At 42.1% G+C, this 24,301-nt stretch overlaps 1 protein-coding gene across 1 annotated transcript in view; it reads right to left on the reverse strand.

The window, feature by feature from the left end:
• Positions 1–2,588: 2,588 nt before the first annotated feature.
• Positions 2,589–24,301, reverse strand: part of ARHGAP20 (Rho GTPase activating protein 20) — a 60,706-nt gene continuing 38,993 nt past the window's right edge. The window contains exons 8-16 of the mRNA XM_059821616.1: positions 22,358–22,435; positions 18,311–18,377; positions 16,182–16,364; positions 11,563–11,741; positions 8,453–8,614; positions 6,932–7,041; positions 5,822–6,011; positions 5,227–5,338; positions 2,589–3,649 (exon numbers count right to left, since the gene is read on the reverse strand). Coding sequence (XP_059677599.1) covers positions 2,589–3,649; positions 5,227–5,338; positions 5,822–6,011; positions 6,932–7,041; positions 8,453–8,614; positions 11,563–11,741; positions 16,182–16,364; positions 18,311–18,377; positions 22,358–22,435 — 2,142 coding nt within the window. The remainder of the gene's footprint in view (positions 3,650–5,226; positions 5,339–5,821; positions 6,012–6,931; positions 7,042–8,452; positions 8,615–11,562; positions 11,742–16,181; positions 16,365–18,310; positions 18,378–22,357; positions 22,436–24,301) is intronic.

Genomic DNA, 24,301 nt, shown 5'->3' on the forward strand with positions numbered 1-24,301 from the left:
CTGAAGTGGTTCAGTATAATTCATTTTGGATCTTAACAGCATTTAATTCCTTCAGTGAGGAGTTGCAGACAGTGATCTTCTCCGCTAGTGCTTTTTCTGTGATTGTCACAGAACATGTCTCGTGGACCAGCGGGGTGTGTGTCTTGTAAGACAGGAGTGCATTTTAAATTGTACTGGGTCTACATCCAGCTTGTTCACCACATGTTTAAAGCTGAAAGCACCCTAGCATTAGCTACAGCTTAAAAGCAGACACATAATTTGTTTCACATCGAAGCACTCTTGGATATACTTTTACTTCAGACTAGCAGAGATAAATGACTTGCTGGAAGATATCATTTGTAGGACAGAACATTTATATTGCAGAGGCTAGAGATTTTTCTAAAGCTGTATTATCGTTGCAATGAATCAGCATTTGCTACTTGATGTAATCTTGGCAGCACGGCAATATGCTTTTTACCGTTTTGAAAAGAAATGCAGAGTAGCTGTTTTATTTCAAAATACATCTTTTTTTTTGTTTGTTTTAAAGGAAGTGCATATGTAGGGCTATTAGATGACAGGTCTCAAAATACATACAAAGGATTTTACCTTTGGAAGGTGACCATTACAGATCAGACTCTGCAGATTACCATTTTTATTAAAATACCAGGATTTGAAAAAGATGAACAACTTGCAATGAAGTCTTTGAGCCTGCACACAATTATACATGCTAATATAGTTCTAAGTGCATGATGGTTTATTGCATTACGTGGGTCTCCACAAATGCATCTCTGCTCAGATACAGCATTTGCAGGATTAGAGCCAAAAATAATGACCCTCTGATTCTATATTTGCGAGTAAGGATATTTCTAACAACTTTGTTAACATACATTCCCCCACCCAAATCTGCTGGAGAGTATCCATTCTGTCTGATACAGAGCTAAAAACCAGCTTTTATGCTGGTAACACTTGGAAACGGCTTAGAGCACTAGACAGTGTTTACATTTTTCAGAAATGCCTAGTGACTTAGGAGCATAAGCACCTTTATGAGAGCATAGTTAAGCAGAATAAGATCTGAAACTCCATTACTGGCCAGTATTAGCTGGAGTGGAGGAGGGCTTTTGAAAATGGAAAGCTGGTGAATGAACCAATGCAATTTCAGAAGCACTGTATGCATGCACACATGCCCAGATGTGTTTAGTTTAGCCCTGCCATTCCTTCTTGCTTTCTCTATAACCCTGCTAATATTAAAGAATAAATCTTGCTCTCATCCAGTGTCTTGCTCCCCTCCTTTCCTTGCTCCCAACCCTAATAGTATCTATTACCTGAAAAGATCTCTCTGCACCTCCATATTGTTAACTGCATCCCATTGGCTGAAAACATCCTCATCTCTCTGGATGAAGAGCAAAAGGGTAGGAATTCTTGTTTGAATATTGCTAAAATTTACAAAAGTTAACAGGATGATGACATACAATATGAATGATGCCAAAGAGAAGGAAAAATGCTGCCGTCCTTCCTCATGCAAGATTTGCAGTGGCATCACTGGGACTTTTGCTTCATCAATAGCTTGTAGAACTGACACCTAAAAAAAATTACACAGAATATAAATTGAATTTATGACATAACAAATAATATTTAATATATAGCATTGAATGCATACACATCAATACCAGTGCTGTAACAACAAAACAGAACTCGTAAAATTAGCAGCAGTTTTTTGCAAGTACAAAAATACACATTTTTTTCAGAACATATATAATAGCAAAATTTATCAGGATATATTATACAAACTCAAAGCATTTAGATAATGCATTACTTTTAATATATTATATGATGTTTTAGATGCTGCATAATAAAATTACATGTGTTCTGCTTGCAATAATACATAATGCCATTTACAGCAATGTTAAAAAACTATTCACAACTTAAACACGAACAGAACAGCCAATGAAGCACAATAAATGAAACACACAGAGTTGCAAGGTGTTAGTTACAAGCTTCAGCATTTCTCTTTTTACATATTTTTGAGCTTATTTTTTTCTTTCTTTTGCAGTGTGAAAGAAATAACTACACCTATCAAACATACCTTATAAACATACAGAAAACAATACACTTATTCCTTGGAGGATAATGAAGGTAATACCTATCAGTTTCAGAACAGTAGTATAATACCACAGTTAAGGAATCTACGCTGACTTTGTACGCTACATCAAAACCACAAAGGACTGGGACTCACATCCGCAAGGCTCAACACACGAGTGGTGAAGGGGAGAGGCCCAGCAGGCACCCTGCTGCCCTGGCAGGCTCAGAGAACAGGGTGCTTCTCTTAGTTACCTCCTGGGACCCTTCCAGATTTTCAGGAGATTTCTGTTTGCTTGCTTTTTAGCAATTTTCATTATTCTTACAATGTTCTTGCAAAGCTTTATGTGGGAACATTACTCAGACAGTTTCCTAAAAAAAGAAAACCTGTGAATCTGGGGACAGCTCAATTAAATTTGAACAACCTGAATATTAAACTTAAAATGAACACACATTAACACCAAAGGCATTTTCTTTATGGTGTTTATTTTAAGCGTTAAGATTCCTCCGCCAAAAAGCTTTGGTCAGTTTCTTCAAACTTTGGATTGCTGTAATGCTCTTCTAGACCTCCTCTTTGATCTTGGATCATGAAGTCTGTCTCTTCCTGTGACTTTCAGAGGTAATGGCTGAATGTCAGGCTTAATCAAATAGCCGTCGACTCCGTCAGTAGGTTTCAGGAGCACCGGCCTGCTGTTGAGTTCCACCAAGCCCCCCTCAGCCAAAGTGTCGGTAGGTTGTGGAGACGGCGGCACCCTGGTGGGCGTAACCAAATAGTCATCAGCCGCTTCAGCGGCAGTGTCTTCATGTTTCTTTAGTGATTGAAAAGTGCTATTGAAAGGGGAGGAAGTTTCAGTTGGGGTAAACACAGATTGGTCTGAAAACTGAGAGAAAGCACTGTCCAGAGAGCTCATGGATGACACAGATGGAGATGTCCCAGGAGAAGACAGGCTAGAAGAGCTAAATCCTGAGCAAATATTTAATCCCTCTGGCGTTGGGGGCAGGAGGCAATGGGACAAGTCTTTCTTTTCAATGTTTTGGTTTCTGTTGTCACTTTTACCAACATTAATCCCTATAATCAAGCTCTGATTGATAAGCTTTTGCCCCTCCATCTGCAATGACCGAAGCTGATGGAGATAGTCTTCGTCTTCATGAGACAGGACAACATCACAGCTGGCTTTGCGTGTTGCCTTCCCGTGACTGTCGCCAATGCGGGCAAAGCTGGGGGTGAGGAGGCCAATTGCCGGCTCTGAGGAGCGCCTGTGTCTCCTCAAGATTTTGAGAGCGCCTGAGGTAGCTGCTGAAGAGAAGCCCAGTGCATTGGAGCAGAGAGACTCGTTCTCCGAGTTTTCTTGTGATGAAAACTTAGGGTGTACATCAACAGAAATTGTCAACTGTTTCGATTTGGTTTTACTTTGGATTTCATCCACCTCCGTCTGCTCTGAATCACCATCGCTCAAAGTGAAGACAGACTCTCTGCTCCTGTTATCCTGATCTCGGTTCTTAATCCAGTCACTGGAAGAAGAGTCAGCTTCATCATTCGCCTCATTTTCCAGGCTGTCGTAGGAAGAGTCATTCAGATGGAGCGAGGCAGCATCTGCAAGGACAAACCAAGTGTTAACACATCAGTGACTGAACCACCCTGCTGACAAGCAGCTGTATTTTTTTTTTTTTTTTGCAAGTATCCTTTACTTTCAGGAGCATTCACCCTTTAAAGATTCTTCAAGCATAAATGCCAATAATTTCAGAAAAATTTACTGTCTAATTTTGAAATGGAAAAACTGAAATGAATGCTAAGTTGCAGTTCAGTCAAGAAGCATGGGATAATGGCACAAATAAGGGTTAGGGGTTTTTGTATTGTTTTTTTTTTAAGTGGGGAACCTTAGTAGTAGGTAATCCAGCTGTAAACAATAATTTACATACAGTATATTAAATCATTAATTTATTGAATTTTTCTTTTCATTATTGACTATTGAAAGCAACATTTAACCTTTCTTTCCTTCTTTTAGACAAGTGAAGAAAACGGGGCATATTTCGTACTTTTATGGTCTTGGAGAAATTACAATGTTTTTAAGAGCAGCACTATGAAGAAAATTCTAGTCTTAGTTTAAACAGTCGCCTCATTTCCACTGAGCACTGCACACCTGGGCCCTGTTCCTTATATATGATAATTGGAATCAAATTAAATCTCTTTTGCTCTGGGCTACGCTAAGCTGACTTATCTCACATATGCAGCAGACAGAGTTCACGCATGGGCAGTCACGATGCCTCAGTGCGTGCCTAAAAACGTGCTCGGCTGCCGTAACCTATCGTGGGTCTGAGCTCTCTGTCCCAGCACATCCCAGCACAGCAGATCCCATGTGCTTCCACTCTTGAGGAGGGGGCAGGCCAAATTTCATTGGATTGCACCAAATTTCACAAATTTTGCATGAGGAGTTTGGGAGGGTCACACTGAGTCGGTCTGGCATGCTGGAGCAAGTGCCATTACCACTTTCAGTATAGGCCAACTGTGCCAAAATTTATTTTACAGAAACGCTGCTTTAGAAATATTTTAAGGAGAGACCCAAAACTCGAGTCAAAATCAACACTATCACAGGGCTGAAGAGAAAAAGAGCATTAGTGCTATTCTGGAATGCTCTGCCAATTAGTCTGTCAGATATTTTCAGTCCCCAGTTCCATGATTTTTCTATGCTAGGAGAAAATCTGGATGTCCCATTGAAACTCTGGAGATCTCTCTCTTTTGATAAGGAAGAATAGATGCTTTCAACCCTAACATAATGGTGTGACAGCTGTATTATAACCATTGTTGATCACTGACTTCCCAATATTCTGGGAAAACGTAGGCTGGGGCAAAAATTCTAGACTGGAGATGAAACCTTCTCCAGATTTTTTTCTTTCTTTTTCTTTGTTTCCCCTCTGCCCTTTTTTTAACATAGAGGCTCAGATGACTTGGAATAGGAGCAAGGGATTCTTTGGGAGAGCATTTTGTGATATGGTCCAGGTCTCTGACAAGTTGAATCAGTGATTATCACCAGAACTTTGGCCAAAGGAAAAAGAACAGCAGTATCTGGGAACACCACATGAAGAGGGAACAGCATTCTTCCACAGAAAATACTGATCTTTTGCCTGGCTGAATTTAGCTGTCTAATGGGATCAAAACATTATCTGTATTACCTGAGCTGTTCTCTCTCTTGCATGTCATCAGTATTTCTCCAAAGAGGGAGGTAATTTCCTCTCCAAAAATCCTGCAGCAATTCTCAGTGAGGAACTGTACCAGACTAGAAATCTGCAACAAAGCAATGGGAGAGAGATGTCTTGTCAGATCTTCCATTATTCCACTCAGGGCAAGCTCACCGTACAGATGAGGAACAGGAGCAAACTGCCCATCCGTGATGTGCCCCCTGACAGCCAGGAACTCCTCTCCCAATCTCCTGGGCCTGAGGAAAACAGCCAGGCCCAGCTAAAATCTCCCAGCATACATCCTTGCATACATCTTTTCCATTTCTACTTCATTCTGTTCCAAGGTCAGCACAACCAGAGACCTTTCTGATGAGAGAAGCACTTTGCTAATACACTGGGTGTTGCTGCTTGTACCTCTTCTTCTTCCAGGCAGATTATAAGAATGGATAGATGAGCGTTTCTGGAGCCCTGATAGGAGGACAAATCTTTATCTGAAGAGGTACTGACTGTTTTCACGTTTGTAACCAACAGCCTGGTTGAACAGGATGAAGGCTGGTTTGGTTTTTTACTACGTTGCAGTGTCTCTTACCTTTTTTGTAAATTCACTTTCTATGTCGGGAGTGGAGGAAACAGGCGGCCAGAGCAGGCTAGGTGCAATGCAGATAGCCAAATTAAATGCATTCATCTGGTTCTCTTCAGATCGCATTTCTATACCATGCAGTACTCCAAAGATGTAACGTAGGAGAACAACATTAGCTCTGGGAAGCTGCTCTATTAACCTGAAAACATATACAAATGCAATTCTTCAAATTAGTGACCGGAGAAAATGCAACCATTTTCCATAGATACACACAAGTTAAGATAACGAAAATACAGACAGGGTAACATGGCCCACTAATTATACCAGGGAGTGTGTCAAAGAGGTGTTCTTGCTCAGTTGCTTTCCCTCACTGTGACACATTAGTTTTCTGGGAGGACAGAAAACACCCTAATGCGTAATTAAAATTACACTCTCTCAAACTAATGAACCAAGTACAATGTAAGCCATGAAACTGTATTTCACCTAAGTTGCCTGATAATTCACTGTTAACTTAACCAAACAGTTCAGTTGTCTCTCCATGCCATCTAGTTGCCGTAAGTATATATGTGTGTAAGTACACGTGAGGTCAGCTATTGTACAAAGCTTTGTTTCCCATGACATAAACTTTGCCCACTTTCTGTTTTATATCACCTGCAAGGGTGGAGGTTCCCTTGTCACTATGCTCCAGTATTTCGTCCACAATTCCATCTTGGCTTCAAAATAATCACTAAAATTTGAGATTAATGAGGAGGAATATATGAGGAACTGATTTCAGCTACCCTTTCACCCAGGACCCCGAAGTTCCAGGCAGATGATTTTGGGTTTGGTGTCAGGCAGAAATCCAGGTCTTGGACAGCATATTTATAAATAGTAGAAATATTTTTTTCATGAAAGGATATTTCATTTATTTATGGGTATCCAGAAAAGGCAGAAAATTGTCCCAATTTGTCCCATACGCTTAAGTATATATGTAAGTTTGAATGCTCTGTCTTATACAAAGATATTTTTAGCATCTATTTTAAAAAATTTAATTGTAAGTTGTAAGTTGAATATTTGGGATTCTGCATTCTGGGATATAAATTTATAGGAAAAGAATACAGAGAATATAAGTAATTCTACCTTTGGATGTTTTTTATCTTCTCTTCATTATTTCCTTGATCCATCACAGAGACCCACTTATCACAGAGCTGAGATGACAAAATGCTGCCTGGGATGTTGCGAAGAAAATCCTTTTCAGGAGAAAAGAAGAACAAAACAAGTAAACAGCTGTTCTGGAGCATGGGAGGGAGTAGGAATAAGATACGCAGATATAAGAGGATGTATCAGTGGGAGAGCACTAGCTGACACAGCAACGAAAACCAGCAGAAAATCATCTGAGATAAAGAAGTACTTTGGATTATGCTTAAATTGAATATTTTCCTGTCCATTCCTCACTCTTTCCTGTCACAATAGAGGTATTTGGATGCTTCGTCTGCTATCACTGAACTAAAAAATCTGCAGTGGGACCAGTTATTTTGATGCTGCGTTATGTCTGTCTTTACTTATCACTTAACTTTATCTGTAGTCCTCATTTCTTCTCCTTAGCTGACAAGCACCAATACCACCAGACCATAAGCACCGCAAGGCATGCCTACCTTCCTCTCCCTAATTTATTACCCTTTTGGTAACAGACTACTACACTAGTCATGGATAGTCTTGCTGCTCCTGCTTCCTAATACCTCAACCACTGGCAGGCAAACTGTTGCAACTTGGGAAGAAGCCCAAATCCTAGCTTCCCAAACAAGCTCTGGTAAGGGAAGCTATGATGCACATGAATAACACCTTTGCTCTTATGTGGTAACTCTTCACTGTTACAAATACTAAGCAATTGCCCCTCAGTGAAACTGTTACCATGGGATGAGTACTGCACACCAGCCCTTTGTATGGTGCAGCTGTCCTAAATGCATGTCCTAAATCCACCAGCAGGAAAGTAATTGTGTAAGTCTCACCCATGAAAACCTCTCACACGGTAGCAAGAGGAATGGCTTTCTGCAATAAAAATAGTCCACCAAAGCAGTGCTTGCCTGAGAATGAAGACTACTATTTCTTTTAAGCAAAACCTACACATAAACAGATGCACTGTACTAAAATGTGAAAAGAAATATGCTGATCCTCCTTATAGATGAAATTTTATTGAAGGCTTGGGATGCTTTTTGTACAAGGAACATTGTTTTTAACTTACAAGTCTGTAAGAAAAGATAATGAATGGGAAAATTAATCCAAATATTTTGGGCAACACTATACACTTGCTAGGTTCTGTAGTGTAGGGTATTGCTGACAAGTAAGGAAACAGGTCTGCAAACCTGCCTTTCTAGTATTTCACTGATGTTAAGCAGAGATAAAGAGAGTAACAGGACCAGGTTGTAGCTGAGACCTCAGGAAGGCTGACAGCAAAAAAAGCTGGCTAGTCCTCTTCCCCATCCTAATTCAGTGGTAGTCTCCTTTGGAGATCTTCACAAAGTTAATGTGCCAGCCCATTCTTCTTAATTCAGCCCACCAAGCCCTCTTTGGGCCTGTCCCTGGGGAAAAGTCCTACTTGTTTCTGCCTGGGATCTGCGCTGCTCTCAGCCAAAAAGGGGGAAAGGAACGTTCTTCACATACCTTAAACAAAGATGCTGTCACAAATATGGATTCGCAGGCTAGGTCCACTTCAGCGCCTGAATCAAGCTTCTCCTTGAGCTCTTTGCAGGTTTTTGCACTTCCAGAGCGTCTGAAAATACCCTCGGTGGAAGGGCCCTCTTGGTAAAGGAGGGAAAGCATGTCCTAAACAAAATTAAAAGGGAGAGGGGCTTTCTCAGAAATAGATTTATTGCCTAGTGCCATTAAAACGTAGTTTTGCCACTTTTGCCACAGGTGAAAACCTTTGAGTCCTAAAAAAGGTCACAAATCAAACACAAGTTAAGGCTCACCCTCCAAGCCACGCCAAACTGCACAGCAAAGCTGTGGTCTGGGGCACTGATTTTGGAAAACATCCTCTCAGAAATACTGTGCTGCCACTGCTGAGCACTAACCTCCTGCATGATCTTCCAGGATCTGTGCAAGTTTTAGCCAAGTCATTTAAATATATAAACACTGTGGTATGGGAAAAGGAGAGTGGTCTACCTAATCCAGAGCTCTGCATCTGGCAGTGGCCTCAGCCAGACACCACTTTGCAGGAGGATATCAAACCTTCACTACTCATCAGTGTGTTCAATATTATCACGACCAGAGACAAAGACTTCTGTTCCATGCCTGATGTCTGAAAAAAAGAGATTTTATCTAAGCTGGAAAGGGCTTTCATTGTTAATATCTATACAGGAGATCAGAGTCAGATTTTTACCCCTTTTGCTTCTTGCAGGTGGTATCGCGCTCCGCAAGCAGCTCAGGGCTGTTAGTGGGACCACCTCTGGGGCAAAGTGCTACTGCCTGGGAAGTCACCCATAAGGGGGCTAAAGCTTGGCTTACGGCTCCTTCAAAGCCAATGAGGCTGCAAAGGAGTAAACAGGCAGGCAGCTCACTACCTGAGGTATTTAAAAGGAAAGGGAAAACAAGCAGAATCTTGCCTAGCTTTTAAAATAACAGGAGGGCCTGATTTCTTCTGCTAAATAAGAGAGGAAAAAGAGCAGAAAAGGAAATGCTGAAATCGGAGGCCTCTCCTGAAGTAATATGTACATGATATTTTCCAGTTGCTTAATTCTCTGCAGTCTCCTGTGGGTTGTCTCTCAGACATGCTGGTCACCTCTCCCCAGGCCTGCTCCAAGCGATGTGGAATTTGTCATGTTCGTCTCTTCAAGGGGGAAATGTATGCAGACGGTCTCTGCGATTACGTGCATCCGCGCAGTGATCCAAGGACCAAGTTATCATAAGAAATGGCAAGAAAATGGACACTGGGGAAGAGACTGTCATCATTAAACCGAGTTACTGTAACAGACAGTAATGGGTAAGCAGTGGGTTTTGGTGACTTTCCTAGTCTGGGCTGTAAGGCAGGTCTTCCTGACACACAGCAATGCAAATAAGACTAACAGAAGCTATTATTTTTATGTTTCTTCTTTAACATTTCTTTCTCGCTCTTGCAGAAGTTGAAAGCCAAGCATTCATGTAAGTGCAGACACTTTGGAGGAGCACCTTCATGGCAGCAGGACTCGTGTCAGCATTTCCATTTTTTTTGCAGGGATTTAGAGCTCTGCTGTCAAAACAGGCTGAGTCCCCGAGCACAGGATCTTAGTGCATGAACATGAAAATATACTTTGAATAAAATACCCACAAGATAAAACTGGAAAGCCCTTCTTAAAGTAGTAAACCCAGACAAAATTACATGAATGAAGCTAACAGTGTAAGACAATGCAGTGTGGCAATGGCTAAAAGAGAGCCCTTCAGGTGTGAAAGCAAGTTTGAAGCTCTGAAGCAGAGATATCAAACATGCCTGCAGCATTCATCCCTGATATTTTCCTTCTCTTGCAGGTAAATCCCACACAGTCCCTCAGATGCAGTAGTCCATTCTCCAGAGATGCTGCATGAAATCAAAAGTAAGTTATATTTTGTGGTATAAACACAGTGTTTAAGATTCAAAGCACAAAGTCTACCAAGCTGTGATTCTATGCTTAGTAACTTTGCTTTTTTTCAGATAAAAATTTACTAATATTTATGTTTTGGAGAAATTTCTGAAATGGAGCATTGGCTCATCTCTCAGACAGAGAGGATGAAAGACCAGGTTCTTACAGAGTCCACCTCTGAAAGGCTTGTTTAAATAACCTGAATGATAAAAATGCACACTTCCCCCTCAAAAGAAAATAACAAACCCACACTATTAAAACACCTGAAAAGTCCTGGTATGATTCATTGTTCCGGCAATGATAAAGCAGCACATCAAGCACAAGCTTAGGAGATAAACCATCTCTTCCTGTAAACTGGTGTGACCCCACTGATTTCAGTGGGGTTCTGGCAAGTTGTTCCAGCCGAAAATTGGGCTGTTAGGATGAGGGGCCCAATCCTGCGGCGCTCACTCCCACTCTGTAAACATTTCAACTGCTGCATCGACAACAGGGCAGCCCTCAGTCCTGGCCTAAAATGCCACACATCTGCCTTAATTATGCCTAGGAACGGGCTCTACGACAACATTTTTCATGTTCCTGGACTGGTTTTGAGAGCACCCACAGCACTAGTGCTCCCTGAAGACAGGATGAAAAGATGCTCCTGTGGCCTCTGCCTTCCCACCTATTTTTGCAGTGGTGCTGTCAGATCAAAAATAAGGACCCAGAGTGCTTGCCTGCCCTGGGATGCCTTCAAGAAAGGCTCTGAACCTGTCTACTTAAGGGCAGGTAGCGTTTGTATGCACACGTCGCTGTCTATATAGGACAGTAGATGCCACATTTATGGAGCTGGGGATTTTACAGAGATCTTGGGAGTGGTTTAAGAAGTATGTGTGAACATGGCATTTATTTACACTGCGTAAGTGAGGATTAGGGAACCAGCCTTATAGCATGGGCTATAAAGAAGAAATAGACCAGAGCAGCAGACTGATCACATACATTTCTCAAATGTTTGTTATTAACCAGGCCTGACCACAGCATATGTTAAAAACCAAAGTTCTTGCTGAGAACCACAAATGAGGTTTCCTTCTGGTTTCTTTGCTTGGGTAATTTCAGTTTCCCATTTACAGTGTCCCCATGTTCTCATTCACTACACGAAGAAGTTCCACCACTGTAAAAGCCAGCCCTGAGCCTAGGACTCACCAAGAGGGGCTTGGGCAGGTTGTCGTCCTCACAGATGGCTGTTAGCAAGAGGCCAAAGAGCTTCCCAGGAGCAGCAGATGTTGAGGAGAGGGGTGCATTGTCCAACTGAGTGCCTGGGCCACGCCAAAAAGCCCAATTTATGATAGATCTTTTCCTTTTAAATGACTTTTGGCTTAAGTCTGGGAAAAGACAAAGGTGTTTATTAGAAGAAATGCGTTTCAATTCTAATTCCAGTATTTGTTTTGCAGTGGTTGCTATGGTTTCAAAGGAAAAAATGTCATGAACTCAACCAACTCCTTGGCATTCGGCTCAGCCTAATCCACCATGCACATACCTGTGCGTGTGTGTGTGTAGAATATGCTGCCTTACCCACGGTCTTAAGAGGATCACCAGGATCTGCACTGCACTGTTGGACCACAGTGCCAGCACTTACCGCAAAGTGCAGAATGGCAAACCTCAGCCCGCTGACTTCACACAGAGCTGGACTGTGCTAAATAACTCATTTCCCATCCACAGGTGCAAAACCACAGTCCTTCCTTGGGAAAAAATAATACATAAACACCACTGCCCTCACCTTGGTTTGCTGTCCAGAGGCATCCTAGCTCCCCTGGCAACATGGGAGAGAACCCGCTCTCCCCACAAGTAACACCAGAGAATCAGCTAACAGGGTGAGACATTTTCAGACCAGGAAAAGTCACCAGTTTTGCTCTCTTCTCTGCAAAGCAAGCGTATCGTTAGTGCCCTTGCTCTAAGCATTTGCTGACCATAGCCCAGAAACAGTGCCTGCCCTTTAATCAACGCCTCCCAGATGGCATTTCAGCATGCTGCTAACACACTGATGGGCTCTGTTTGTCTTCATTTATTTTAATGTATTTCGTGAGGTAGCTATAGAGTATCACTAATTGAAGCTCTTTTTTGCAGTGCATAGAGAAGGAAATACTGGTATTAGGGTACAAAAAGGGTTTTTTTCATATGACCTTTCTCAACATCAGCCAGTGTAAATGCTTCTTAACAGCACAGGCTACTGTTAAGGGTGGGTTGAGACTGTTTATGATGAAAGTGCTAATGAGAAAAACCTTATTCTAATCTATTTTTCCTTTTCTAGATGTTTTCAAAGCCAGTCAGCTTACATACCTGGTGCACCTTTCTATTAGCTGGCTCTTCCACCTGGTCAAACATTTTGCTTTCTGCTGTTGTGGAGGGCAGAAGGTAGAAGCAAGGCTTGCAGAAGTAAGGATTGTGGCATAATACCAGATTTTTCTCTCCTATACTTCACTACACTTGTTTTTTAGCCCAAATAGTGATTTTCATTATACATCATTCCATTCTAGATCATGCTCCCTTTGGGAATGGGTGGAAGTCTTTTCATTAGAGGCTTACAGGATGAAAAGTTACAGTTTAACTCAAAATGTGAACATATGAATGTGAAAGCCTGATGAAAAATTCTTTTAATAAAAAATAATAAGGAGGATATACATTTTAAGCAGTCCAAAGCTTCATGAAATGTAAGCTTGGCAGTGTCTAAGGCTTTACTTGACACATCATGTTTTGGGAGAACATAACTAACCTATAGCTTTCAAAACAGCAATTTTTCTTTCAGATGAGCTGAATATTAGCACGTGAATATGGTTTGCTTCACTTGGAGTTCTATTTACACAATGGCAAATATATATTGGTGTTTTTTTTCTGGCAACCCTGTAGATCTCAGTGGAAGTAAAAACTAAGAAGAAATGCTATTTTGGAGAACAAGGAATAGCAGAAATGGAAAAAATGGGTCTTAAAAAATTAGGAACTTTTCTTAGTCTCTCACTGTTTGCTCCACTCTTAAAAGCCATGGCCCAAACTGACAATGTGAGCAAGGAGTAATTGTGATTAACTGCAGCTCTCTCCTGGGACAGGAAGGAAATCTTATTCACTGTTCTTCAACACACCAGGGCAGAAACCAACAACTGATGTATGGCAACGAAATGCCACGTCACTTACAAAACTAACACTCACTGAACAACAGGAAAGCTCATCCTTTTCATATCCCCTTTTCTAATTGAAAAGGCTTAAGGTAAAGAGCAGATACGAAGGGGAGGATGTAAACTTTTCTTGAATCTGTGCAAAGTTACAACACTAGGAGAAGCTCAGCCTCTTCTCAGCCAAGACAAATGCCAATTATTGCTCTGCAGAAGTACTTCCATACAAAAACATCAGGGCCTTGCTCTGGTGGATTATTCTAGGCCAGAATCTGAAAAAAGCCATACTTCTTTGGTTGCAGATCTTGCTCAAAGATCACATCAGCCGTTTATTCTGCTCCTATTTTACATGCAGGGAATTTCTATTCATAGGTAGTGTCCCAGCCATGCAAGTGGCATTTCCTCTTTTGGCAAAACTAATCAGAAACTTCTAAATAAAACCTCAGATCTATTTAACAATGTAGCATCCTTTCTGATCAACCCCCTAACTGTCAAACAGATTTCAAAGACCTCCTTTCTGTATTGAGACCAACTTGTGGAAATTTTGCTTTCTCTTTTAACACATGATTAAATAATAATTTGCATTACAGACTAGCCACTGACAGCAGTCAGTTCTTTCAAGTTACACTTTAAGCAAATCAGTATTTACAATACTTTTTAAACATGTGCTCATGAACATTACTTAATGGCTTTGTTTAACTGGTAGTTGACCATTCCTGTTAGGGGCTGAAAGGCTGCAGGAGGCAACAAAAACACTCCAGTTCTTCCATGCAGTAAATTCTTCTGTACTTTTTTTAACTGTTCTGTCAGGACAACTGATGCAACTACACCACCACAGTTGGTGTCCACACAGCTACTTGTTTGACATGATGGCCAGTTGTCAGTCATGTCTGCCTGTCAACACCTACAATGCTGCCTAACCATGGTGCATGCTGGTACAACAGGGCAGCTACCCCTTGCTGACTCCAGAACGGACAGCGTGTCCAGCACAGCAGTAACGGTGCAGGGAAGTGATGGGAGGGAGGATAGCATAGGATGTGTGGCAGTGAAATGTGGGGTTACAGACTCCGCTCCCTGTAGATTTGCCCTATGTGTGGTGGTGTGCCTAGGGCTTACCTAACAACAACACAGATTTTGGCTTGCTGATCTGAAGATGAGCCCAAAGCCAGATCATAGCCTTGGCTTGCACATAGGTACCCTTTGCCATTTTCCAAAACCAAAATAGGTGAGGAGTTAGGAAGAGAACAACGAACAGTGCTGTATGCAAGACAGTCTGGTTTGCAAGCAGCCAGACCTATATATCACTTTAAAAGGTTTTGTCTGATGAAAGTAGGAAAGGTGAATGGACAAAAAGCCTCTTTCTCCCACTTAGCCCAGTCCCTGTGCATGACTTGCAGGCTGCCCCAGGCTTCTGCTGCCCCAAAGCCAGCCTCACCCCCTCTCTTGCGGCTTGCACAGCACTGCTGAAAACACATCTGCATTAGAACTTTACAGGCCTGATTTGCATTTCTATTTTCTCTTGCCAGTCAACGTCAGCTGCCAAGCGGGGCCTGTAAACCTAATTACACCCCTTTGCTAGATTGCCTCATTCTTAAAATATGCCATGAAGTAATATATGATACAAATTACTGGGGAAGGGGGGATGAAGGAGTGTGGAAAGGAAATTAATTTATATAAAATGTAATCAATTTCCGGAATAATTTGTAATAGACACTGGTATAGCCTCACTATATTTAATTTCTAAAAACATTACAAATGGATTCTATTCATATATCATGGGAGATCTTAGCTATTGGGGAATGCAGAGGATAACAGTGTGCATATGTTATTTTTATTATTGTACGGTCATTGACAGTGAAGTAGGGAAGAGTTTCTAATTGAACTGAGTATGCCAGTGTGTTAAACACAATAAAAATGCACCACGGGATGCAGAGATTTTAGTCTAATGCCCCAACCCTGTAGAAATCTCCTCGTTTGTTTTACTCATGAGCAGTGAGCAGTCATTGTGTCACTGACAGCAGAGTACAAAGCAGAGAGCAGGTGCTCATATTTTTGCAGCATCAAGGCCAGAGGCAGAAGAAAATATTACTGTCTTCATTTTACTCAGAGAACTGAAATAAAGAAGTTGTATTCACTCACTTCATCTAGGTACTCAAGTACATGCCTGGGCTTTGCCACTTGAGGGTCCCAGTGAGGCAGGTGTATAGTCCTAAGTAAGTTGTTGAGATAAAGGATGCCGACAAACACTGCATGGGAATTCTGTGCTGAAGTCAAGCCTTGACTCCTGAACCATAAAACCACCCTGCCTTGCTACAGTGCATGGCAAGGGCTGCAGAGAGAAGCTCAGCTAATAGACTTGCTTACAAAAAATTGCAAGGGAGAGATCTTGTCTTTCTTTCGCTGGCTTTAGAAAAAAACGTTTGACAGGCAGCTTGTCAAAATGTAACTTACAAAGATGACACACATACAACAGCACACTCAAATCAGGGAGAGCTACATTGCAAAATCCCCCGTGCAGCTGGAAGGTACATCTGCACGCTCCTCTTTGCTTTCTATGCACCCCCTCCTCCCCATCCCAGCATGTTTGCTTTCTATGGCAGAGCCAGGGAGGTAGCCAGGCTGCGGGTAAAGGATGCTGGGGCAAGCGGAGCGACGTACCATTCAGCTGCTGGCACACAGCCAGGCGGCTTGGCTTCAGCACAAACTGGCATTGCAGTTCCTGGGGCAGCTGCTCCGTCAAGAAGGACCCCTGAAGCTGCCTGGGGCAGGCACAGTGCTTTGATCCATGGGGCATAGCGTCGCGAATGTGGCTCATTTTAATTCCAAAGGGATATTCATGTCCTGTTCAAAGAGAAATCATAATAATCTGTGTTGGATTGACTGGAGGCTTGCAAAACTCCACCTGCCTTGGAGGAAAAGCAGATTTTGCATTCTGGCCTGCAGCACTTTCTCTCTCAGTAATCTCAGAATTGACGCTTTTCTGCATATTTACACTGGCATAAATCATACACTGGCAGATACAGAGTTACTGTGTTCAGTCTAGTTAAACAGACATAAAAGTAAAATCAGACTTATTACAGCTATATCACATAAAAGTCCATCAGAAGAAATAAAAGTGACTATTTCTGAACTCAGTGTTTATTCTTTCTATTGCTTTACTTGTGACACTGAAAGCTTAGGTACATGTTGCTCATATGGTTCTGGCAAGAAACGAGATTTCAGGAGCAGTCATCTATCAGATTTGTGCTGAGCATGCAAAACCAAAAAATCCAGTGTGAAAGTGATCTTCCCTCCCTCCCCATGCAACAGCCATCAACTCAGTCAAACGAGACACAATTACAGTTCCTGTCTGAGGCTGAAACAGGAAGGAAACGTTAATCACAGGGCTAATGCAAATGAGCTACACTCGGCATTAACCGGCATCTTTGGGGACTACACAGAGGCAATTCATTTCTGGAGGAGCTTTCAAAAATGCCACCAGAAAGATATTTTTCAGACTTGTCTAAAGACCTGGCAGTTGAAATGTATTAAATATGGGCACAATGTTAAGATGTTTTAGTTAACTTGCACTTAGACTTGAACACTGATAGTGGAAGAGACATTATTTGAGATTATAGGTAGTGTGAAGCTAAAGCACAGTCAAACTCTGCTCCTGATGTCTACCTATGATAAAAGTTGGCCTTATCTAATAAACCTTTGCATAAATATCAAGAACAGCATCAATTTTGTATCAGATTCTTCTTTTCCAAGGATTGTAACTCAAATTTGCGGTGAGAGAGAGTCAGTCATTTAGAAAGGCCTTTCCCATTTCTGAATTCTCTGGTTCTATGTTTAAAACCATGGCTGTGATTTTATCCGAAGAAGCTACACATAACAGTCAGAAAGACAAAGTCTGGTATGTTTCAAAGACAAAACAGTTTGCACTGTCTATAAGGTGCACAAATTAGACATTTTACAAATATTAATGTTCTCTGACTCCAGCAAAGCATTTGTAGCTAACGCTGCTTTCAGAAGGAATGCCAAGATTAACTGGGGTTAGATTTGCAGGAGGAAAACAGAAAATCCACAAATTTTTCTTGTTCTAATCATCTGTGAACTCATATAGCACAAGTAATGCCAGGCTTCTACAGGGAAAGGTTCTTAATAACAGGAAGGGATTTGTTCTCAGTGAATCATGGGCCAAAATCAAATCACTCCATCCAATCGCTTCTGACCTTTGGGTTGATTCCTGGGGAGGAAATATTTTGAAGAGCATTTTAGAAAGTGAATAAGCAATAATTTGCTCCTAATCAGAGGGGAGCTGTCAGCCAGTAAGAGAAATACAGGATTGGAAAGGACCTCTTGAATCAGTTATCTTGAGTTGTGGAAGAACAGAACATTTCTCAAAACTCTGCTGAGTTTTGCTGAGGAGGGGAGTAAACAGTGCTATGGAAGCGTAGGAAGAAATATGGTAACACTGGACCTGCTCCTGGACAGGAGGTGAGTGAGTGGAGAGGCTGACTCTGTAGAAAGACTGAAGCTCATGCAGCAAAATTGGGGCAGAAGTAAATGAACTTTTTCAACCTCTTAGTGACACAAGCAGACAATTGCTCTTCAAAACAAAGGATCAGCATCTGACTAGCTCCCCAAATAGGCAAACTTGCGTGACAGGGAAGTAAGAGAAAAAACGGGAAAAAGAGAACAAAAGAAAAGAGGAAACTGCATTTCAGTCTTCTCTATATTTCTTGCTTCCTTCAGCACTAAAAACTGAGTGAATGTTGACAAACAAAACCATGTCAAGAACTTACCAATAAGAGGGTAAGGAGCATCTTCTCTTCCTGAAATCACCCAGAGCTTGTAGTCTTTTTCAGAGCCCTTTAAACCAAAATGAAGGATAAGTTTGCCAGCCATTAAGAACAGGTTTGCGTTAGGTTTCTCCCAACGTAAAGATAATCTGCACCTTGCTAGTGGGGTCAAAGGAACCCCCTTTATTTTTGCAGTGCCCAAATTTGCCACCAGCAAAGCTTCTGAATTGTGTCTGTCACGTGCAATGTGGTTTATGTGACCAGGGTCCAGCTCTGAGCAGTGAGAGGGGCTGGAGCCTGTCATTTCTGAAGGAAAAGGGAGATTCGCCCCAGCACTTTCACTGCTCCTGGAAGCAGAAGGATGGAGGTCATAGCCTGTCAGGATTGCTTTTGAGGCCAGACCAAGACGTTAGCCATGCCAGACCCCCCTGCCACGTGACTGAGTCGGTCCCTGGCCCGCATGCCTTCCCGCTCCCAGGAGGCTGGAAATGAGGCAGCCCCCAGCATGGAGGGGACCTCCAGCCCCGGGTGCAGCTCCTAACCCCCAGTGCCTCCATGCCCAGTTCTCCCCGCTGGTGCTGAGCAGCACCCAGCCCCGAGGAGAGACAGGTCTGATCTCCTGGAGGGATTACGGATAAGCAGCATGAAGCGGAGGCCTGCTGCAGAGCGTGCGGCAGACAGCGGGCAGTTTGTGTGAGCTAAGGTGACCCTTCAGCTCCATCCTGACTACCAGGGTAATCGCATCCTCCGGGTCATGCTCTGGCACACAGGCACCCCCGGCCTCACACCTGAGACCTCTGCTCCACCATCTCCCCAGCTCCTCTACGGAGCTCAGGCTCGCCAGCCAACAGCATCCCATGCCCTGCGCTGGAGAGCAGGGCAGGAGCACCTTCACCTGAGACCTGAGCCTGCACTGATGGTGCCAAGGTGAGAATGGCACCCAAGGGGCTCCTAGCACTCAACACTGCGCCAAAATCTCCTTGTAGGGTTGCTGTCGGCCCTTTTGTGCAGCTCTTTTGTGTGGAAAGGCTTGGGAGCGCTTAATGTTGTTTTAAGACTGCTGAGCTCTCTTTTAAAATTTGCAGTGGAGAGGATAAATTTCCATCAAAGGAGACAATTTCCAGAGGATTGGAGAATGTGAACATCTTTGGGAAAAGCTGTGTAAAACCGCTGATTTGAAAGCAAATTCTAAATATTGCCTTTAGCATAAATATAAAAGTCAATGTTGCAGTTTAACTGAAGAACAGTACATTATTTCAGATATGATGGTGAGACAAGAGAGATAAAAAGAATGATGTTTAATATAAACCACTCTCAGGACAAAAGGTAATAGCAAATGGATAAACACACTGTATGAAAAGTGATCTATTATACCTTAAATGCCTTTTCAGTGACACTGCTAAATCAGGATAATTAAAGTCTAAAAGTTTTCTGGCTACAAAAGGTGATAAATACCTCATGACAGTATTTATTTAGCTCTAAAATTAAATCCTACCTCCTTTTAAACAGATTTGCATACTATCCTGCATTGTCTGGACCTTCATCCAGTGTCCTCAAAGCTCTTGAGACTCTTTCTACTTGGTGCATGCACCCAGTGTAATGCTGATACACTCAATATAGCCTTCGCAGTTTGCTCTCTGACTGACAGAGCTTTCTGGCCCATATTAGCACTGCTGTTAAGTTAGCTAGCAGGGGGCAGAAGGAAAATAAATAGGCTTTGGAGACATCTCTGATGCCTCAGGGCAAGCAGCCAGGAGCAAATAAATACAGCTGAGGAGCACAAGAAAGGGTATTTATTTTTCCTTTTAAATATATATATGAAAGGGTTCATTGCTGTGAAGGGGAAGCAGGGGAAGGGGAAGAGCTAGTAAGCGCAGTTTCAGGAGGCCGACTGCTCATCTCTCGATTGCAAATGTTGTCCTTTATGGGCTTTATGAGGCCATTTGTCAGCATAAATGTGGCTGTCCCAGAAAAATCAGCAAGTGTACTTACGGAGCTGGGAAACCCAAGGCCCTTCTTCCTGCCCCACTTGGTAATTTGGAACAGATGAACAATGCCATTTTGCACGAACTAGTTGTCATTTTACCAGATAAATCACAGAGGGAAAAACCCTGATGCATTAAACCAGAGTGAACTCAGCCAAAGTAATAGCCCCATTAATCACACAACATGTGAAATGTAGTTTTTATAATTGCCATTGAAAAGTCATAGAGCTCCTTTCAAGTGGTTCTCTCTGGACATAAATAAAAACCCTTGAGATGGTGCATAAGGAAAATCTTCCTCGCAGTCAGAACAATCCTATGAGGGGGCTGGGTGTTTGATTGATATACAGGTTACAGCTTAATTTATTTAGCTTGTTTGATTTTATTGCTAATCTTATGATACGCCTCTAATGAAAAAGGCTTTATGCTATGAAGATGCAGTGAAAAAATGTGGTATATTACTTGGGAAAATAATTCTGCAGGGAAGATTTTACATCCTTCAGGCGGCTTTCATTCTTTTTCCAAATTAAATAAAAACGTAAAGAGGAGGGAAGGGTTGATTGTGTTACATACGAAAGAACACAAAGCTGAAACCTAACCAGCTCCTCCTCCTGCTCATCTCAAACAAAATACTCTCTTCCAATACTACCATTTTCCTGTTTTTTCTGTACACAAAATGAGGAAGTGCAAATGACACCCATAAAATGGGTAAAAATGAAACACATCATAGTACAGACTTGCAGTTGCAATATAGCACAGTCTCCTGATTTTTGGTGCAGACTGGGGTAGACAATGGGATGGATTTTAACTCACATCCCATCCTCTTCACTTTGCAGTCCCTCTATCAACTTCAGAGCTACCTTAATTGGACACACTGCTGGATCCTAAGCTCGGGCCAGAGCCACAGCCCTGGTGTAAATGGGACGTCTGAGCCATAACAAGACAGACAGACAGAAATCGCTGTACCTAGGAAATACCAAACTAGCAGAATAGGCCCCTGGATGCATTAAAAGCCTGTATAAATTAGGGATAATGAATACTAGGGAAGGCAAATTCCAAGGTTACTCTAACTTTTGCTGGGGGTCTCTGGAAGCCCTGGGGAAGCACAAGAGTGGCATTTGGTCATATTTGACTCTTCACACGCAGGGCTGTGGTACGGAAAGACTTGTCAGATTCCGTGCAATGAGACCAATGTATACATCAAGACTAAGACTGTAAAAAAATCTTGTTACTCACGCAGCAGACTGACAGGCCAGTTAAAAAGCTGTCATCCAGGAGCTTCTATGACCATTGGTGTTGGCTGGAGCCACATTGTGAAACAATGAGAGAAACAGAATAAGGGACGCAGAATTCTTGTCCCTGGCACTGATTGATTACTACACCTGAGGCACTACCTTGTCTGGTTTAGAGCAAAGGGAGCCAGTTGAGGCAGTACTTGATCTACTAGGAATCGCTGCATCTGCTTGGTGCACTATTCTGCATTATTGTAAGTCCTGTAAAAGCCTTTTTCCAAAACAATTTCAGGCCATTGCTTAAATTGTGTGCATTCAGATTCTGTACAATCACTCAGTTACATTCATATCTCATGTGACGCTAAAGGTCCATGGATATTTAGAGTGTCTGATTTGGACACTTGAGAGCAGTGCTTGTACTTGTAATCTGGGGACACAGCTGATCATGCATGTTTGCACATTTTGAAACCAGCTAACAAGCAGGTCAGTAGGTTTCCTGTTCACACTGAAATATGCAAAAGGAGCTGTATCAAACTCTCACTTCTTGCATTAAGATATCTCCTCTTAGGCATCAGCAAAACAGATTTAAAAGAAACTTCAAACATGACAGATCCCTTACAAGGATAAGAGACTTATTCAAAACTTTTGAGGCACTTGATGATCTCTGGAGGTCTATATATTAGCTAGGCACTTTTGCTTCATTTCAACAACACTGAATTGCTATGATAAAGGATTTTTAAATTAATGTTCATAACCTAAAACTTGGAAAAAGTGCAAGAGATTTGATTATTAAAATGACTACAAGAAGACTCATTAAAACTGGTGCAATGACTTACGTTAATTCCCAGCTGCTGCAGGGCCATGAGAATTACATCATTTGCTGTATCAACATTGGTTACACTTAGGGTTTTTGACTGTGAACAGAAAAAAGGAGAAGGGGAAAGTGGCATTAAAAATTTGGATTTGCAAAGAGTATCTGAAGTGCAATAGCTCTGCATAATTCATTGTTGAAAAATGGAGAGTATCCCGTTAAAATTTTACTTGATAAATAAGTTATACTACATAGATAAAGATCCAGCTCTCTGAGATCAAGGTTTGATTCCTCTGCTTTGTCACATACTTTCTGTATTTGCTCCCCACTTTCCCAACAGCTCCATCAGATGGGGGAGTGCCATGATTACTGGGGACAAGACCTCCACATTAAAGTATGTAAAAAGACACAGCCACTGACTGCACTTTAGGCACTGCAAGAGGGAAACTTAATGGTTTGATTAATTTAAAAGCATTCAAGTTTCCTTTGAAAAAAAAAGAGTTGTTCGGTGAAATAAGAGGTTCTCGTATCAACTGTTAGTCATTTCCATCCTTTTCTATTGAAGATCTCCCTGGTAAGAAAATACTGTACACAGGCTGTTCATCTCTACATCTTTTGCCACTTTCTATACAGACTTCTCAAAGCTATATTTGGCTTAATACCAGAAACGCCTGCTGTTGATAATCTTCCATCCAGTTAAAATGCTACCTCTCCAGCATCCTCCAGAATCTGCTGATTGGCACTATGGAAAAGCATGGATCTGCAGAAACACTGCTTTCTAAATAGGTATAGTGACCAGCACAAAGTGCCGAGCTTCATGTCAGAGGAAGTGCTGCTTTCCACAAGGCAGTCTTCCCAGAGTGAGATTTCAGCACCTGCTGCCTGGTGCCCCTACAGCAGGGCAATACTCTGTACCTCCACACCGTTGGTTACTTTTATGCGGGGCAGCACATTTCAAACACACCAGGATTAATGACTCCATCCTCAGCCCCACCGGGATGTGGCAGCACCGCTGCCATCACCTTGCAGAAGCAAAAGTGGGGCGAGTGTGTCCAGAGTGGTTTTTGCTTGCACCATCACACCCACGCTGGCCTCACTTCCAAGCCAACAGGCAGCTCCCACACATCAAGCACAAGTTACTAAGCCCTCTTTAGAGGCATGCTAGTTTGGCTCTGCTAACAAGACTACACAGCTTTTGGATTGCAGCTGGTTCATGGCCAGCCTACAGCCCTGGCAGAACAAACACATGCCCGCCGCAACAAACTGCCCAGGCATATAGAATGGCCCAAAGAAGGGAAGGTGGCAGAGCCACGATGTAAATGTTCACTGCCAGCCCCAAGACCATTTGCTATATCCTGCTCCCCTGTGTGGTGTATCAATCTTATACTGGCCATAGGATGTTCAGGTGAAACAAACCCCTGACATTTTGCATTTAGAAAAGATCTGAGCTGTACATTTGCGTAAGTCTCTGACGGTAACAAGCTGCCATGGCAATCAAAGGAAAGTAGTGTGAATACTGTATATCTCGCTTCAGGACATATCTGAATGCTCATACCATAAAAAATTTAACATTTGCCTGAAGCAATGACAGCTGGCTCTCAGGAGTAGGTCAGCACATTTGCATAAGTTTTGCTCTTGGCTAGAATATAATAAAAAGGTTTGTGTCTTGTGTTCAGCCTTCCCTACCTTCCAAAAATGAAATAATTCTTGGGCATTTCCAGCTGCTGTAGCACAGGCACCACAGTGCCATAAGAACTATTTGCATCACAAAGTTTCCATCTGCTCCTCCACTGTTTTATTACTGATAATAGCTAGACTACAGTGTGTCGTTTCTACGACTGTCAGGATCAGGAAACCATATTTGGCACATGAGCTAATTATAGCTAAAAGAAAAGGCATTTAAAAAAACCCCAAACAAACCCTGGTACAAGAGTGCAACACCTGAGTACATGTATGGTTTATAGACATT

Source organism: Gavia stellata, chromosome 1, assembly GCF_030936135.1.
Source record: "Gavia stellata isolate bGavSte3 chromosome 1, bGavSte3.hap2, whole genome shotgun sequence".
NCBI classification, from domain to species: domain Eukaryota; kingdom Metazoa; phylum Chordata; class Aves; order Gaviiformes; family Gaviidae; genus Gavia; species Gavia stellata.